At 40.0% G+C, this 16399-nt stretch overlaps 1 protein-coding gene across 1 annotated transcript; it reads right to left on the reverse strand.

Moving 5' to 3' along the window:
* Positions 1 to 42: 42 nt before the first annotated feature.
* washc5 (WASH complex subunit 5) lies at positions 43 to 11441 on the reverse strand. Its single transcript, XM_079342868.1, has 29 exons — positions 11368 to 11441; positions 10504 to 10735; positions 10088 to 10233; positions 9900 to 9984; positions 9578 to 9678; positions 8726 to 8918; positions 8437 to 8589; positions 8142 to 8255; positions 7584 to 7755; positions 7317 to 7444; positions 6943 to 7072; positions 6451 to 6563; positions 5547 to 5713; positions 5143 to 5218; positions 4891 to 5001; positions 4288 to 4428; positions 3635 to 3715; positions 3337 to 3438; positions 3069 to 3248; positions 2775 to 2899; positions 2469 to 2631; positions 2237 to 2339; positions 2069 to 2148; positions 1870 to 1973; positions 1613 to 1742; positions 1367 to 1463; positions 972 to 1125; positions 727 to 814; positions 43 to 521 (listed from the first exon to the last, which is right to left on the reverse strand). Exons 2-29 carry the CDS (start codon positions 10687 to 10689, stop codon positions 465 to 467), a joined length of 3480 nt encoding a protein of 1159 aa, XP_079198994.1. The 5' UTR covers positions 10690 to 10735; positions 11368 to 11441; the 3' UTR covers positions 43 to 464.
* Between the last annotated feature and the right edge of the window lie 4958 nt (positions 11442 to 16399).

Below are 16399 nucleotides of genomic sequence, written 5' to 3' on the forward strand. Positions count from 1 at the left end.
CTTTTTTCCGAATCCTTCTAACTGAACAGACACAAAAACAACACATGTACAGTCATATTTATTTTTTCATGATTTACATTTAGAAATGGCACACAGTGTTAATGTAGAAAATTGGCAGGTTAAGTCATAGACAATTTATATTTTCTATCTACACAATTTACTGTTAGTGCAATAATACAAAAATGGTCAATGAAATGAGAAGGCTTTAGGAAATATTTCGGTATGCTTCCCCCCATGAAGACAATGACGCTCAAACAATTCATAAATAATTATTGATAGCCTAACTATATTTAGCTGCTTTAATTTTAGGGACTAACCATGACTCTTTGATAGAAGAAAATGTTAATTTGTAATTTTAATGATTGATGTTAAAAGTGGCTGTTACAAATAAATGTGCAATATTTTTAAAAAAGTCTAGGGCAGCAAAGAGCACAATTTCCTGATGAAATGCGTCATCACGGTCTTCACAGTATTGTCCTGAATTCATCAAAAATGAAACTTGGCACATGGGCTTCCACCACCTGAAGAACACAAAAGGAATACAGATAAGGTTCAGACACATTGATCTTAAACAGTACAAACAGAAACAATTTAAAATATCATCTATAAAAAAAATAAAATCTGTTTTTGTTACACTACCAGCCTAGTGCTGTGTTCATTTATCATGAGGTGTTGCAGGAAATCAAAGTCTATTCATCAAATCAATCAAGGTCAAAGTTGTCCTACCTTGCGTGACAGTTTTGTGTACTTGACATAGTCTTCCAGGAACATCAAAGCTCCCACCACATCAGATGGCATGTCAGGGATCTTCTGACTATGAAGGAGTCAAATAAAAAACTCAAAGATGAGTTCATAGAGTCAGAACCGAATATATTTCACTATGTTTACCCAAATCTACATAGAGAGAAGTGTTAAAAATGTAATGTAGTAGTTTACTTAAACAAAAATAAAGTGTTCATGTTGTTCATTACCTTGTGCACTGCTCCATTATAGAGCGGATGAACTGACCAATCAGAGCCAAGAACTGCTGTGTGTATCTGGAGTGAAACTGCTTGAGCAGAGTTAACAGGCCAAGCACAAGTGGGGGCCAGTCAACTGGATCTGTGGCTTTCTTGCACGTCATTCCTGGAAAAAAAACAAGATCAGTTGGTGGTAATTTTCATTTGGAAGCAGCACTGACAAAAAAATCGAAAACGTGAATGATCACTAGGATGTGAAGAATCTGGTGGGCAAACATTATTTAAAGCCTCCTGATCCAAGTAGTCTGTTCCTTCATTTAGAGTAATTATCTACGAGTGCTACCCAAAAAAAAAAGAATAATACTTTTATATAATTAAGTTTTGGTCCAAACTACAGATACCCTTACCTTGATTTTTGCTGTACTGAAGTTTAGGCAGCTGAGCGATTATAAACAGGAAGTTTATGATTGGGAAATAAGGCAGTCTCTTTGTGGTAATGTAGATCTGTGACAAACATGAACAGTGGGCAAAAGTCAAAGCATTTTACACTCTACACAACACTAAACAAAAACACAGTGAGTGTTTTGTGCCAAGAGCATAAAAAACAACAACAAAAAAAACAAAACAATATTCGTCAAAGAGTAATCACACACCTTGTTCAGTGGGTTGTGAATGCCGGCAGCCTCCAGGTGAGCAGTGATGTCATACAGAAGAGTGTTGTCCTCTTTAGGGTAGGGAAGGGATGGGTCCTGGTAATGAGCCTCAATGTCTGCCAGCAGAGACCTGAACAAGTTGAAATGGGAGTTTAGAATTGGTAGATAAATGTAAGAATGAATACAATAACTCATCATTTAAAAAGTAGTGTACCACAATCACAGAGATACTGTTTATGAGATGAGACTGGACTGACTTGTTGAGATTCTCCAGAGCAGCTGCCAGGTGTTTGGAGTCAAACTTGCATGAATAGTTCAGCTCATTAGCGATCTGCTGTCTGAGAATCTGCATCTGACCCACCTATGATGAACACATTAATTCAACATAGCTTATGGAAATCCCAGTTAAGAGTGAATGTTCATGTGTTTCTTTTTAGAAAAATTAGAGACCAGTACCTTCATGATGGCCTCCAGGTATGCCCCCCATATCTTCTGTGTTTTGGCCACAGCACTGGCATATACTTTGCTGGCATTACCTGTTGCAGAAAAAAACTAAACGTTCTTCTCAAGAGACAAACTTAAAAAGATTTGGGCATGTGAAAGGATTCAAAATGAAATACCTACCCACAATGCCCTGGACTGGGTTGACAGCAATCAGCATGGCTTTAAAAACATCCACCACAGCTCTGTCCTTCAGTATGGTCTTCTGAAGCATCGTCAGGAAGTTCTGATGTGAACACAATATGCAATGAAGACATTGAAATTGGACTACAGGCCCTTAAAACCTTCGCTTGTCATGTATGCTTCTTTCAAAAAGGCAGTTTTGTGATCTGCCTCAGTGTTGTATACTCATTACTTGAAGTTCTTTGACGATCATGAAGCAGAGCAAGCGGTCCAGTCCATTGAGGCCAAATGTACCGAGTGTGTTCTGGATCTCAGAGAACAGTCGGTTATTGGTGACCTCCTGGTGGCTCTTCAGGTCGTACCAGGTGTTCATCTGGTCGAAGTAGCATGTGATCCTGAAGAAAGAACAACTGTTAAAAACTCGCAACAAAAAAATGTCCTTCAGATTAAAGCCCGGATGTTTGTAGAGAAAAAAAAAACACCTCGTAGTATTTCAATCAGTCTTCTATTTCAGTGTCATTCGAGGAAACATACATACTTAGGATCAGTGATTCTTAGGATCTCTCTGCACAGACGACCAATGAAGGTAGCAGATTCGTCCACAGATGGAAACTTTGGGATGGGGATGTGAGTGGACTGATGCACACTCTGCCAGTCCTGGATCTGTTTTTGAACAAGGAAAGGACCGATCAATAAAACAGCCGTTGTCAATGACACAAATGATTAAAAACCTTATTATTTCACATCCACAATAAGGAAATTGACTGATGTCGGTGCACTATTCAGCGGTGTGATCAGACAGTAAATCACAAGCTGCTGTATTAATCCTGACCTTGGCCCTGAGGAAGCTGTTGCACTCTTGTTCCACATTGTAGTTGATGATGCGGGACACTTCTTCCTGCCAGATTTTAAGTCCATAAATGCTGACGTAGTCCTGAATGTACTCGAACGACCTATAGAAGCCGTCCATGGTGGCTGCCATCTCCTTTAGCTTTGGCATCAGCTCACTAGGCTAAAAGAGTGGAAGACTATTGTTTTACTGAAGTCATTAAAAAGCATGATAAGACGTGAAGCATAAACTCAGAATGGATATGTCTGACCTTTGCCTTGGGGTTAAAGATCAATCCTTTGTGCAGAGCATAAGCTACTCTCTTCACCAGCTCCTTCCTGATGCCATCCTCCAGAAGCTGCTTAGGATCCACCTGAAGTATCAAAGTGTGTCAGCAAAGTCAAATCTACTACAGTAACTTATTCATGAACTGAATTCGAGCTTGTTTCAAAACCAAAATATCTGCGCGCATGTTAGAACAAAAACCCTGCATAATATTGTTTCTTCTTGTCAAAATTCAAGCTGATAATCTCCTCGACTATCGGACAATAACTGTAGACATCCTCTACCTTAATGATGCCAACTAGAGTGGTCTTCATCATCAGGATCCCCTCAGTGAAAATGGAGATGTCGTGGGTGAGTTTGGCAACCTGTAAGCGCACGGAAAAGAGGGACGTTACCAGTGCACAATAACAGATGTAATAAAGTGCATCTTTAATTACTGTTAACAAGTACAACATTCATGCATTAGAGGGACCTGACAGAGTTCTATATCAAACTGTATAAAGATAGAGGAATTCCAGCAGACACTCTTTTTTTTTAAAATTTGCTATTCTGTCTTTTTATGCTAAATTCAAACTTTCGTCAAAAGTGAAACTCAATCTTGTTCAAATTTAAAGTGTCTGACTACATTTCAAAAAGTGTTTTTCAATACCAGCTTGACAACATCTAATTAATTTGATTCCAGGGAGTCTCTACCTGCAACATCTGCTTCCATATTGATCGAAAGCTGTGAGATTGAAACGAGTTCAGAAAGGCTGCTCCTGCTAGAGTGAACGTCTCTGTGATCGCACAGTCGACACAGGGCTTCAATTTCTGCTTTTGATTTTATATAATGTATGAGAAGTGTTTTATTTCATCGGCTCATGAGACTGTGAACACAATTTCAAGAGCTAAATGCATTTTGCAAGTTAGACTATTTCAACCACATCAGTTGTGTTACTTCATAGCGAGCTCCGAGCTGGGAGAAGTCCTTCAGCTTGTCCTTATCGAGCCGCGTGGGCACCTCCATGATGTCGTGAATCTGCAGCTTGATGATCTTGGCCAGAGAGGTGAACATGCTCTCAGGGATGATTTGCAGCACCTGAAAACAAGCGGATATCATGCCAAGACTGAGTTCCAACATGTATCTAATGTGTTGGTTTTTTTTTGTGGGGGGGTATAGACAGAAAATATGAGATTAGTCATCAGAAGCAGATGGCTTCATGATGCTGCGTAAGGAAGCGTGTGTACAGACAGGAGAAGAAAAATCCTCTGGCATAAAACAACTTGGTGAGTAGCTCATGAAACCAGAAGGTAATAGGATTTTAAGGGAAAACATCCACTAAGTATCTGTTTTTTGGGGGGGAAATATACCAAACAGATGATTGTAGAAACATTAATCAGGACTGCAGCTGTTGCTGTACACTCATCCAACAATCATTAACGGCATGCAGGGCTCATTTGTTCAAGCTGTACAAGCACTTTACATCATGATCCGCAACGACTTCAACAAAGCAACATCAAAGAGTGTCAAAAACAAAAATATGAACTTCATAAACTGTACCTTCCTGACATAAGCCACCAACTCCCCAGAGTAGAACTGAGATACACTCAGCAGGTCGGCACTGTTGGCCTGGTTGATGCGCAGCAACGGGAGGTCCAAAGCAGATGCAAGCTGCTCTCGCACACACACACACACACACACACACACACACCAGATACATTCTTTTAACAGTCCTGTTGGGAGGATTTTGTTTGGGTCTGTTGTCAGTGTCTCAGAGTGTATGTGTGTAAGGCAGGCCTAAAGAGTCCTCACCTTCAGAAATGTAGCTCTCAGTTTGGTAACCATCGATGGGTTCACTCTGATGCTCTCTTGCATAATTGATGTGAAGCTGCAGAGTCAAAAATATGGAGGAAACCTGGTGAACTCTTCTTTTCAGACAAGAGAGCCAAACATAACCGAGTGAAAGAAAACTAAACCATGGCTCACCATGGTCTTCTAGTTGAATTTAAAAAGTTTAGCATCTTTAGCTGACCACATAAAAGTGCCATGGCTGAGGAGTTTCCAAATGAAGGGGAAACAATGAAAGGCAAAATATGCAACAAAATCACTCGCTCATGTTGCAATTCACTAAATTGTGGTGAAAACCAATATCTTTTCATTGATCTGTAGTCACTTCACCGTCTTCTAGCACTTCTAGCTTTAATATTTCTATGTACCTGTCTATTATCTGCCAGGCATAGGACAGGTCTCCTACTATCTGCATGGTGATCAGGACTTCTTCTTTGATGTTGATGGTGCGGATCATTTGGTGCAAGAACTTCCTGGTGTCAGCCAGGAACTGACACACCTGCAGGTTCGACTCCAGCTGGTGAAACTCCTGGACCTGCATACAAAGAGAGAAATGTGTTTAAAGACACACTGAGCAGGACAGGAAACAAACACTGCACATGTGTATCTGTATCCAAGGTTTGGAGATCGACTGACAGATTTATAAAGCAAATAAAATATTGGTATTTATACAACATCTGGCTCGTGACAATTATTTGGAGCTGGCTACAGAAGACTGTACTGATGGACATTTGGATTGTGAATAAAAAAATAAAGGTAACCCAGTTTTTGCAACTCATGTGACAATCATATTTGTTTTATCTCCACTTTTCATCAGCCGTCAGGACAGACGGAAAATGAGGCCATTTCAATCCACTAAGTAACAGGATATCATTATTCTGGTGCTCCTATAATTAAAGGCATTTCAAGGCAGTACTTGGTACTTAGTATTTGGCTATCTTTTATATATATATATATTTTGAAGAAGAGTGATGGGCCATCACTCTTGCCTAATATGCCCACTCAAGGGCACTATTTGCATTGCTGAAATAGAACCAACAAAGAAATAATTATTTTGACATAAATAGACAAATAAATGTGGAGTGAATGAATTTTGAATATTAATGTGGAGGCAGGAGGGAGGGATGACAAGAGAGCATTTGTTTTCTGACCATCTGTGTTCAAACTCTCATGTAGTAATCAGATGCAATGCTCTAAGGTCCACCTGTGTGAAATTTGACCATGATGATCATTTGCATGTACAAATATGCGAAATGTGATCATCTCGCTCACCTCGACAAGAGCCTGTATGAGCTGGACCGTCTTCCTCCCCGCAGCTGTGGAGTCCTCATAGTTCAGAGATTCAATCTGCTTTGAGATTTCTCGGAACCAGGCCTGTAGGTTCTCTGTGAAGAATAAAATAGGTGTGGGTGAGAGGCAAAAAAAGAAAGTATCGTTCACAAGTGGTGGTTTATAAAAATGTGTCTCTGTGCCAGAGAGCTAAAGTGGCAGTGACAGAAGAGAGTATGACTGATGTAAATTTAATCCGCCTCTCCCTGCATGTTTGTCCTTGATGCTTGTTTACAGTGCAGTGTGTCTCCCTGCCTCTGCATTTTTCTCTAAACTGCTTCAAGCTTGAACTCATTTAAGCCTTTTTTTTTGTTCCACAATGCAATAATCCATGACATTCAAAGCCTGAAACACTGCAGAGTCTCCTGTAGGCATTGCCATTTCTCTGCTGTGCATGTAATCCTTCACCTTATCCACCCCGACAGTGGAACTCACCATTTTTCTCCACTCTAGTTAGAGGTTTCACACCGGAAAAGACTTCAGCCAGCTCAGTCATCCTCTCTGATCCCTCCTTCTTGTAGCTCTCCCACTTGAGCTGCTTCTCTGAAAGCATCTGCTTAAACATCTGGAAGAGGGTCAGCACAGATGCTTAATCAATGAGGGAGGATGAGTCGGATGAGACATGTAATGAGAACATTAAATTTGTGTCGTCTGCTAGCGATAGACCGGCCATATGCTGTCTCCCCGTTTGCTAATAGACAACAGAGCTGACACTGTGTGATGAATGATGTGGGCTGAATCAGCACTTTGGAAATATTCCAGCATAATATCACACTTTTATTCTCGTCTAATTTAAAGGTGACCCTCACCTCTTTGAGTGTGAATTCAAACTGTGCAGTGTCGAGCAGCAGCTGGAACAGGATCTTGGGCTTGTACTTGGAGTCACAGAGGACTTGCTCTTTGATCTGACGCAGGCGCTTGTTGTTCGGATCATAGGCTGGAAGAAAACCACAAAACTCACAAAGTAAACTCTCACTAGATCAGAAAATCCAATCTGATATCCAAAGGTCAAGTTTTAAAGTTCTAAGTTTAAAGCAATTGTCTTAGAATATTCTTGCTGACGTAAATGCACTCACCTGACTCTGCAGAGTGCAGCATCAGCCAGCGTATAGCCACATTGCAGTCCCTCAGATAGTTGAGCAGTTTGGGAATGTTGTCGAGGATGATCTCCTCTCTGAGGAAGCCTTCCTTCAGCAGCTGCTGCACCTGAGGCCTCAGGCTCTCCATACTGGCTGCATACCGAGTGGCCTTAAAAAAACGTAATTGTGGTGGTGGAAAAGGGTTAAAAAGTATTTCCTAACCATGGACGATGAATTACTCATTCATTTGCTCCTGCAAGTAGCCGTGAGAAAGAAACGTGTTCAGATGAGACACTAAACGAGGACTGCTGCGTGTGACAAACTTTCATTTATTCAACTATATAAGGCAAGTTTAAATATGTCTTTCTAAAGTCCCCTCTTTGATTAATCCCCTTGGGTGTAAATTTAGATTCTGCACCGTCACACTGGATCACTTCCAAATGCTGTACACACAGTTATCAGCATCTGCTTACAACAGAGTGCCACACTGACGGACTGTAAATCGACCAAGCCGAAGGCTGTGTGACATTGAATCCAATCCAAAAAGTTCCACACCTGCTCTCTGATGTTTGCAGAGTCCAGGGTGTAGTTGAGGGCGGTCTTGGCAGCTTTGTATGGTTCCCAGGCCTCCACCAGGTTCACTGTGATCCCCATGTAGATGCTGATAACCTGAAGGCAGACAACACAAAACGCTTTCAGGACGACATTTACATTGAAACGCCGAGACGAAGCAAGACATGGCACAACGTTTCTTGAAGCTTTAATCTTCCGCTCTGATCCTTCACAATGACACAATCAGGCATATTAAGCACGTCGACTGAATGATCCTTCTTTATAACTAATGTCTCACCCAGTTGTCAGGGAAGTACTTGTCAACAATCTCCCTCATCTTGGCCTGCTGGGTGTGTAGTATGGAGGGGCTAAAGTAGAGACAGACATACAGCATGGCTGCCTGATTAGCCAGCGCTGTGCTGCGATGCTCTGGTAGAGGGTAGGCAGACACCTGACGGACCAGAAGACAAAACCATGTTTAATCCACCTGCCCCAAGCTTTACTCGCTCATGCTGTTACTCGCATTAAACCTGTTACAAAAAGAACAGGAACAACGTTCATGGGTGAGCAAATGCAGCATGTCTCACTTGGTTGTATATGTCGTCTGATCGCAGCCTGCCAATGACCATGCTGATAAAAGTGGTGCTGATGGGAACTCTGTGGAAGTAGCTCTCTGGATAGTTGGCCGGTCGTTTGGCTCCTGGTTGGCCGGAGTAGCCAGTGCTGCGCAGAAGTTTGCAGATGTCATCCAGGTTGGAGTCAGCTGAGGAACGGGCAGCACTGAAGATAAACCCAAGAAATAAACTATGATATAGCTGTTTTAATGAGATATAAATATGAACGTGTACAAGTTACATTTTAAAACAATAAGCAGATTTCTGACGTACAAATGACTCAAAGCACAGCAAGAGAGAGAAAGTGAAATAGAAACACCCACACTGAATCCTGAATTTCAAACAATTTAACACAGAGTGGCGATAACACAAATCACAGGCTAACAAGGTGAGCGAAAAGAGGTCATGTAGTAGTCCATCTGCAATGTTTACTTCATATTCTAAGGAAATGCAGTGAAGCTTAGTTCCTTAATGTTACCGTTTACAAGCTCACTGGCCAACAAGTCAACGGTGCAAACAAGCACATGAGTCAATAGCCCTAATTAGACAGCTGCTTCAAGCCACAATAGTTACACCCCTGTGACGTTTAGCCTTCAATCTGCATGTCACAGAGGCATAAAAGGGGGGACAAAGTGATCTGTGGATTCTAGCTGAATTCACAGACAGGGAAACCAACAGTACGCTGTTGCAGAATCAATATGAACGTACAAAGGCTTGATGAGCTGACGGCACTTCAGTGCAAAAAAAAAAAAAAAAGCAGTGTGAAAAAAGGCTAATGAGGGTGTGTTGAACATGTGTGTCAGTGTGTATGAATCACATGCGCACCTGTATCTATAGTAGGAAACAAGCATCCTCTCTCTGACCTCTCCCTCTATTTTGTGGTCAATAACCAGCAACATGACTCCGTAAAGGTAGAGCGCTTCACACTGGAGGGGTAAGAAAACAAACACAACATTGTCAACAACTTCAAGTGTCTTGTCAGTTTGTTTTTACATGTCCTTTTAAGGTGTAAATCAATCTGTAAAAAAAAAGAGACAATTAATTAATTCTGATATGACAAGTCACAAACAACTATTAAGAAGATGTAATGACAGCTGGCTTTTGTAATGGTACGAAATTAAACCTGATTTGCATCTGTGTCACTTACTAAAAGCTGTTTTCCATCCTCATTTAGCAGCACGGTCTCAAGGGTCTGCTGAATATACACACCCTCATGTAGGTCATCCAGATATCTGCAGGAGGGAAGAAGATGATAAAATAACATTTATCTTTTCGATTGGTTGATTCGAGTTCACTTAAAAACAAGCCCTGTAAAGATTTGATTTGCCGCCTTACCGATTAAGATCAACTATATATTTGTGAACGCTCTCGAAAGCCAGATAGAACCTGGACAGAATCTCGATGTTGTTTTCTCTAAACTCTTCATCCAGGTCTTGAAGCTCAGGTTTGGTTTCCAGTTTTGCCTCGTAATACTCTGGACCCTGTGGAAGGACATTTTAAATGTGTATAACATTAAGATACTGATATACAGAAAACATATTCCAATCTATAAAACTAGTTATTGCAGATGAAAATTATCTCCATCTTTAGTTACTTAAGAATAAATAAATGATGACCTCAATATTTACTAACTCACAACGAGCCTTTGAAAGAGTTCCTTCAAGGCTATAAAGCGTACACGTTATTGGATGGTTGTTTCAGCAGGTCAACTGGAGGTCATCTAAAACATCTTGCCATAGCGTGATTCTTACCTTAAAGTAGCTGAAGTCGCAGATTATGTCTCCATATTTATGCTGGTCGCTTTTGTCTCTGAGCCTGAAAACTGTAGGGATGAAGTCTGAGAGGCGCAGGAGCTCTGCGATAATAGCATTTCCTCGAGAAACAATCCTGAGGACGGCCTGTCCACACAGGTTGTTCTCTGCCAGGAAGTCCACCATGGCAGCTGGAGGAAGAGGACGAGAGTAGGCTGTTTGGAAACCCCAGCTGAAAGAAAACAATGGGACAGATCGGTATACAAGATTAATTCAAGTCGTGATGCTGTGCATTTCTTTCATTTCTGCCCTGAGTTGATGTGTGACTCCTCCTGAGAAACAAAAGGAGCAATTAAGCAAGTTTATAGAATTGCTTATTATGGTTTCATGAGATAAACTGAGCAAATACAAAGCATTACGATAGTGCCTTTAGTGATTTGTTAGTACGTCTTACTTTGTTCTCAAACCAATAAATAACTCTCACAATAGTAATTCAAGTCATTTCTTTAACTCAATTTCACTATTTGCCCAAAAATATCTCTGTAAAGCAGACTCATTACACACACACACACACACACACACACACACACACACACACACACACACACACACACACACACACACACACACAGACTGATGTTTTAACCTTTTAATAGACTCATTGCTCGACATTTATGGGAAGAATTTGCAACGTGAATTTATTATTTCATGATCATATGCACCCAAGCTAACGTTAGCATGTAGCCTGCTAGCTATTAACATAAGCCTTAATGCTGCAGGCGACAAACGTGAAAACATGCGATCACCTCAGAGTAAGGACTTTATGAATATCTCGATTATGTCAATGAAAATGAAAGACATTACTGTAGAACAGAGCGCAGAATCTATGCTTGCCTTTTAGAGACTCCTCTTCCCTGTTTACTTCCTCATGATCAATCACATGACTCACATGCTGCAGGGCGCGTTTGATTCTGGTCCTTCAGCGCGCCGGAGAGAGGCGGTGACACACAGGATATTCAAGAAGTAATGACTAAATGTGATTATAATTCTGCCACATAAATCAAACACACCATGTATTATGCATCGAGTGAAATCTGCAGTAGTTTTCCCAGGTCACTCAGGTCTTAACACTAAAAGGGTGGGACTTGTTTCTCTAGATGGCGACAGAGATCCACTATGCAGCCTCGGTTCATCTCTCCGTCTCCCTGATGCTCTGCTAGACTCACGATGTGCACATTTCTGTTTCCACAGGGATGCAGTGATTTGGAGGGATTGGGTTAAGAGTCTGAACTAAAAATCAAACGAACCTGCAGAAACCTTAACATTAAATCCAAATTTCAGAAAAAAGCGTTTACCCTTCCCAAAATATCTCTTGTTGGAGGTTCTGTAGAATAGTCACAGATTCCAACCCACAGATCAGTTTTGATTCATGGCATTTAAACTAGTTTGGATGGGGAATAATTGCTTTGCTTGTACTGAAGTTTCTACGTTCACTGTGTCCTGCACAGACAATGCAGTTGCTGGACCAACATTGTCAACATGGATGAAGAAGCATAATCCTTTATGTGTCCTTTAAATTCTGATTGTATTGGGCTTTTATTGCCAATAAGTCGAACACGCTGACAGACACTTCCTTAAAGCAGTTTGAGCTGGAGGTTAATAACAGTCAGCAGGAGTAAGTTGATTGTTTGACCTGCCATCTTTAAGTGAGGCAGAGAGATAATATCCCAGTTAACGTCTTTGTGTGTCACAGAAGATCCTCTACCCTCATTATTTAAGATTTAAACTCAATTTTAATTGCTTTTTTCTGTAATGTGAAAAATAGTTTCTGCTTCAGGGTATTATAGTTAGAAAACTTTTACTTTATTCATGACAGAGTTTTGATTGACAGGCAGCGAGGAGATAGAGGGTGAGACATATGGCAAAGTGAGCTCCGTTAACGTCCTGAATAACGTGCTTCTTATCTCACCCAGCCACTAGAGCTCCGTTATTTCAACACATTTTATAGTGAGTACAAGGGGGAAAGACAGGCAGGTGTAATTTAGATTCATAGCTCGTCTACTCATTGACCCAGCTGTCCACAGACTACACACTGTGTCCCTGCAGCCGCTGGATTTATTACCCGTTTACCATCACACCAAGGTCACATTCTCAACATCACCTGGGTCAGCTGTATGGGTTTACTGGGAAGCATCATGAAAGGTTTTCACTAATGAGGTCTCTTATTGCATACCGTTTTTATTAACCTTCTAGCACCTTGAGGGCTTTCTTTTCTTGTTATCGTGATTGGTCTTTATAGAAGCTCTTCTGAGGATTGCTTTTATTGTGAAGTACGAGATTGTTTGTTATGAATCAAATGTATAAGCTGGTAAAGGACACCACATATACACTGCTACAGTGCAATCTTATCCCACTGAGTATTACTTATAACATATATATTTACTTAGTTATCATCTTAAGAGGGACTAAATGACCCTCATGTTTCTGCCCATTAAGAGCACTGACGGATCTCAGTTCTCATTCCCTGAGTAGCCTGGCGGCTATTGACTGTTGGGTCAGGTAATTATCGTTTGTCAGTGAAACCCTTGAATTGGCTGACAAATGATGATTGCCTCTTTCTCTGTGAGCTACTTTATGTGCTAACGAGCCAACAACATAAAATACTTTAGATAACAGTTTCAAGAAAAGAGTGAGTCAGAGATTTATAGACTGGAGGTTTTATTCAATATACCGCAGCTTTAAAGGGTGTCTTGTATGCTCATGTAAAATGGTCTCAGTGTACAGATGCAAGGGTGTTCAGTGTATCTGGGGCCTGCCAATGTAAATTAGCAAACAAACACACGTGTGCATGTGTCCCCTTAGGCCCTGTGTGCCCTTTTATTAGCAGCCGGTTGACTCTATTCAGCTTGGCCAGTGATTAAACCTTTTCGTGGCGGGAACTTTTACACCACTGTGAACTGTGTGAGGTGATTAAAGGCTGCTCAATTTGTAGTCCAATCCCACAGCTATTCTTCGCCATTGATCTTTTTCAGGCCCTTGAAGAGAGAGCAGCAGGCGTCTCTCATTGGAATGAGACAGGAAACATACTCTGCACTCTTCTCTCTGCCTTGGTGTCAGCAAATATTTCACAGACATATAGACCTATCAAATCTAATCACAGCTGAAATTAGCTGCCATTTATGGCTGGTATTTAATAGTGTTTTTATATTTAACTAAGCTGTATTTTTTTAATATTGTTAAATGAATTTGATTAAGCTCTTTAAAGTTGAGCAGTGTTCATGACTACATATCAAGCAAAACTGCCATAAATAACATGTGTTCAGATAACTGATCCTATTTATCTGTGACACATATCTCAAGAGGGCGAAAATACAATTAATTAATTAATTAATTGTATTTTTTTAATTGTAAATTAATTTGAATTACTTATAATATATCTTTTGGAATACAGAGTTCAGACTGGGGATTTGTTTCACTTATGTTGAGACTAAAGAATATAAGTATTTCAATTTCATTTGTGTTTAAATTAAGAGCATTAAATGGTAATAAATACAAACAGAGGCAAAGATGTTTGCAATATAGCCATAAGTAAGGTCCTTTACCTGCTTTTTGTAAACATAACAATGAGCATGGTCTTGTTACCTGCTCTTTTGTTAATGTTAACAGACAAACAGTAAGGTCCTTTACCTGCTCTTGTAAAGTGTCTAACGCCTGTTATGAATTGACACTATACAAATAAAGATTGATTGATTGATTGATTGAGATTGAATGACAAAATATATAACTGGGTAAAACAAATTTAATATTTATGATGTTGAGTATTTTATCTATCAGAAGTTTTTGCTGTTAGTATTTGTAGATTACTTTGTTTCCTAGAGTGTCGTCTTAAGTTCGCTCACAACCAGGGATTTCAATTTCAAGTTGGCACTGAAGGACATACTGTAAATGTCATTCGTCTTCATCCCTCTTGACAACATCAATGTCTGTCCAACATTTCCTGACAATCCTGTCACTGATTTAGTTCACTCTAACAGACTGATGTTGCCACCCTTTTTGCCACACTTTACTTACAAGGTTCTAAACACAGTTTGAATTGGCAGCCATTAATCTTCTCTGTTCTTACTGATAACTCTGTTTGCTCTAAACATTACTTATCGCCTCACGGTCCACCCTGCAAGAGGGATCGAGCCCTCTTCTGCTGTTGTCCTTGGGTGTAGCGATGAAGAGTTTTAAGAGCGATTTATACTTCATCACATTACTTTGTTACAGAATAATATGTTGTGTACAAAAAGGCTGCTTTACAAATCAATGGTTCACATTATTTCAGCGTAAAGAGGCACAACCTTCTTTATGAGGAAATTAAACAAATGAATTTGTTGATAATCTAATTTTCTGGGATTTAATTGTCAAGTGCATTGACCAGCAGAAGATCTGGAGAAAAAAAACATACAGATAATGACTTAATAAATAGATAAAAATAAATTGTGCCTTTATTTAATGCAATTATGAAAAGTGAATGAATAAATGGGCAGATAAACATAAATCAAATGAAGGCACCTGCTTATGTTAATCTAAGACATACACATTTGGAGTTTGCAAGGAATCAATGAACTTACTTGCTTTAACGTTGACCACATCAGCATTGCATGTTGCTGCTTGTCGAGTTGTCTCACAGAGGAACTTTCCCTAGTGAAGGTCCAGCAATCCACTTACTCCAATCTGATGACAGCAGCTCTCCAGCAGGTACAGCCTCAGTAAAAGTCTCAGTCTCTGTCTGCTGCAAAACCAAAGTTGCAAAAGCACCAATTAGAAGCCCATATTTAATAGTTAAACATATTCAAATAAAATAAAAATGTGAGAGGACAGAAAAGAAGATGAGATGAAGAAAAGGATCAAGAGGGAGAAGCAAAAAATGTTTATTCAAAATTCATGCCAACAAAGCTTTATACATTTAAAATTGAAAAATGACAGAGTGACAGATGGAGGGTATTTTCAGTTCAATGCAGTTACTCTATAATTTGATAATTGTTATCAATTATTTACAGACAGTATTATTGTGCCACATTTACAACTGAAGTCAATCCAAGCATGGAAGAAGATCCTTTGAAGTTTGTTTTTTTAGAGCTAGAGTGTGGCCAGCACACCTTGTCTTTTAGTATTCCTCCACATCTTGGTTTTCAACTGATGATAATCCAGTATCCGATCACTAGAATGTTCTGTTCTCTTTATTGTGCACTATTGTTTTTTGTGGGATAGTAATATTTACTTTCCTGATCACGTACATTGTTATTGTTCGGAATAAAGTTTATAATCCAAAGCACTCTCAGGTAATGTGGGACTATATTCAACATGAATATAACTCAGATGCATATTAACCTGACTTCATAGAAGAATGCACGGTAGATTTCCCAAAGGAGAACATAGCGACAACACAAATACTGCAATTTCACCCCTTGCGGAAAGACCAGAACAGGTTGGGAGAAAGGTTATTACATCAACAGTGTCGGATGCCAACACAATTCCTCAAAGGAATATGGAGGCTAACAAGTAGTCTGAAGACAAATAGTAAAGGCTGATTGTGGTAATGTTCTAATATCAGATGTGATCAAGGGGCAGATGTTACCTTTATTGCAAGTCATTAACTTCGTACTTATTAGCATACAAATCGTTTTTACGCCTATGGAGACCTAAAAGTTATTGCATGTGTAATTGAACCTGATCTCTGCTCTGTGAGTGAGACGTTCCCACAAAGGAGGGAGCCAGTCTACACGCACACTTTCACACTCAAGAGGTTTTTTCTCTGTACTTCCCTTTTAGTCACAGTTTCCCGCACTATGGAAATACTATAAGAGCAAGGACGGTGGAATAGATAGAACACAGGAACAAGGAATATGAA

The sequence above is a fragment of the Symphodus melops genome (genome assembly GCF_947650265.1).
Source record: "Symphodus melops genome assembly, chromosome: 5".
NCBI classification, from domain to species: Eukaryota; Metazoa; Chordata; class Actinopteri; order Labriformes; family Labridae; genus Symphodus; species Symphodus melops.

Bases quoted from the DNA above. Each gene is read 5' to 3' on its own strand.
- washc5 (XM_079342868.1), bottom strand. From the start codon at position 10,689: ATGGTGGACTTCCTGGCAGAGAACAACCTGTGTGGACAGGCCGTCCTC. The intron at 3,716-4,287 runs GTAACACAACTG...GTGCGCTTACAG, and splicing joins AGCTCGGAGCTCGCTATGAA to GTTGCCAAACTCACCCACGA. The intron at 2,900-3,068 runs GTCAGGATTAAT...GTTCAAAAACAG, and splicing joins ACAGCTTCCTCAGGGCCAAG to ATCCAGGACTGGCAGAGTGT.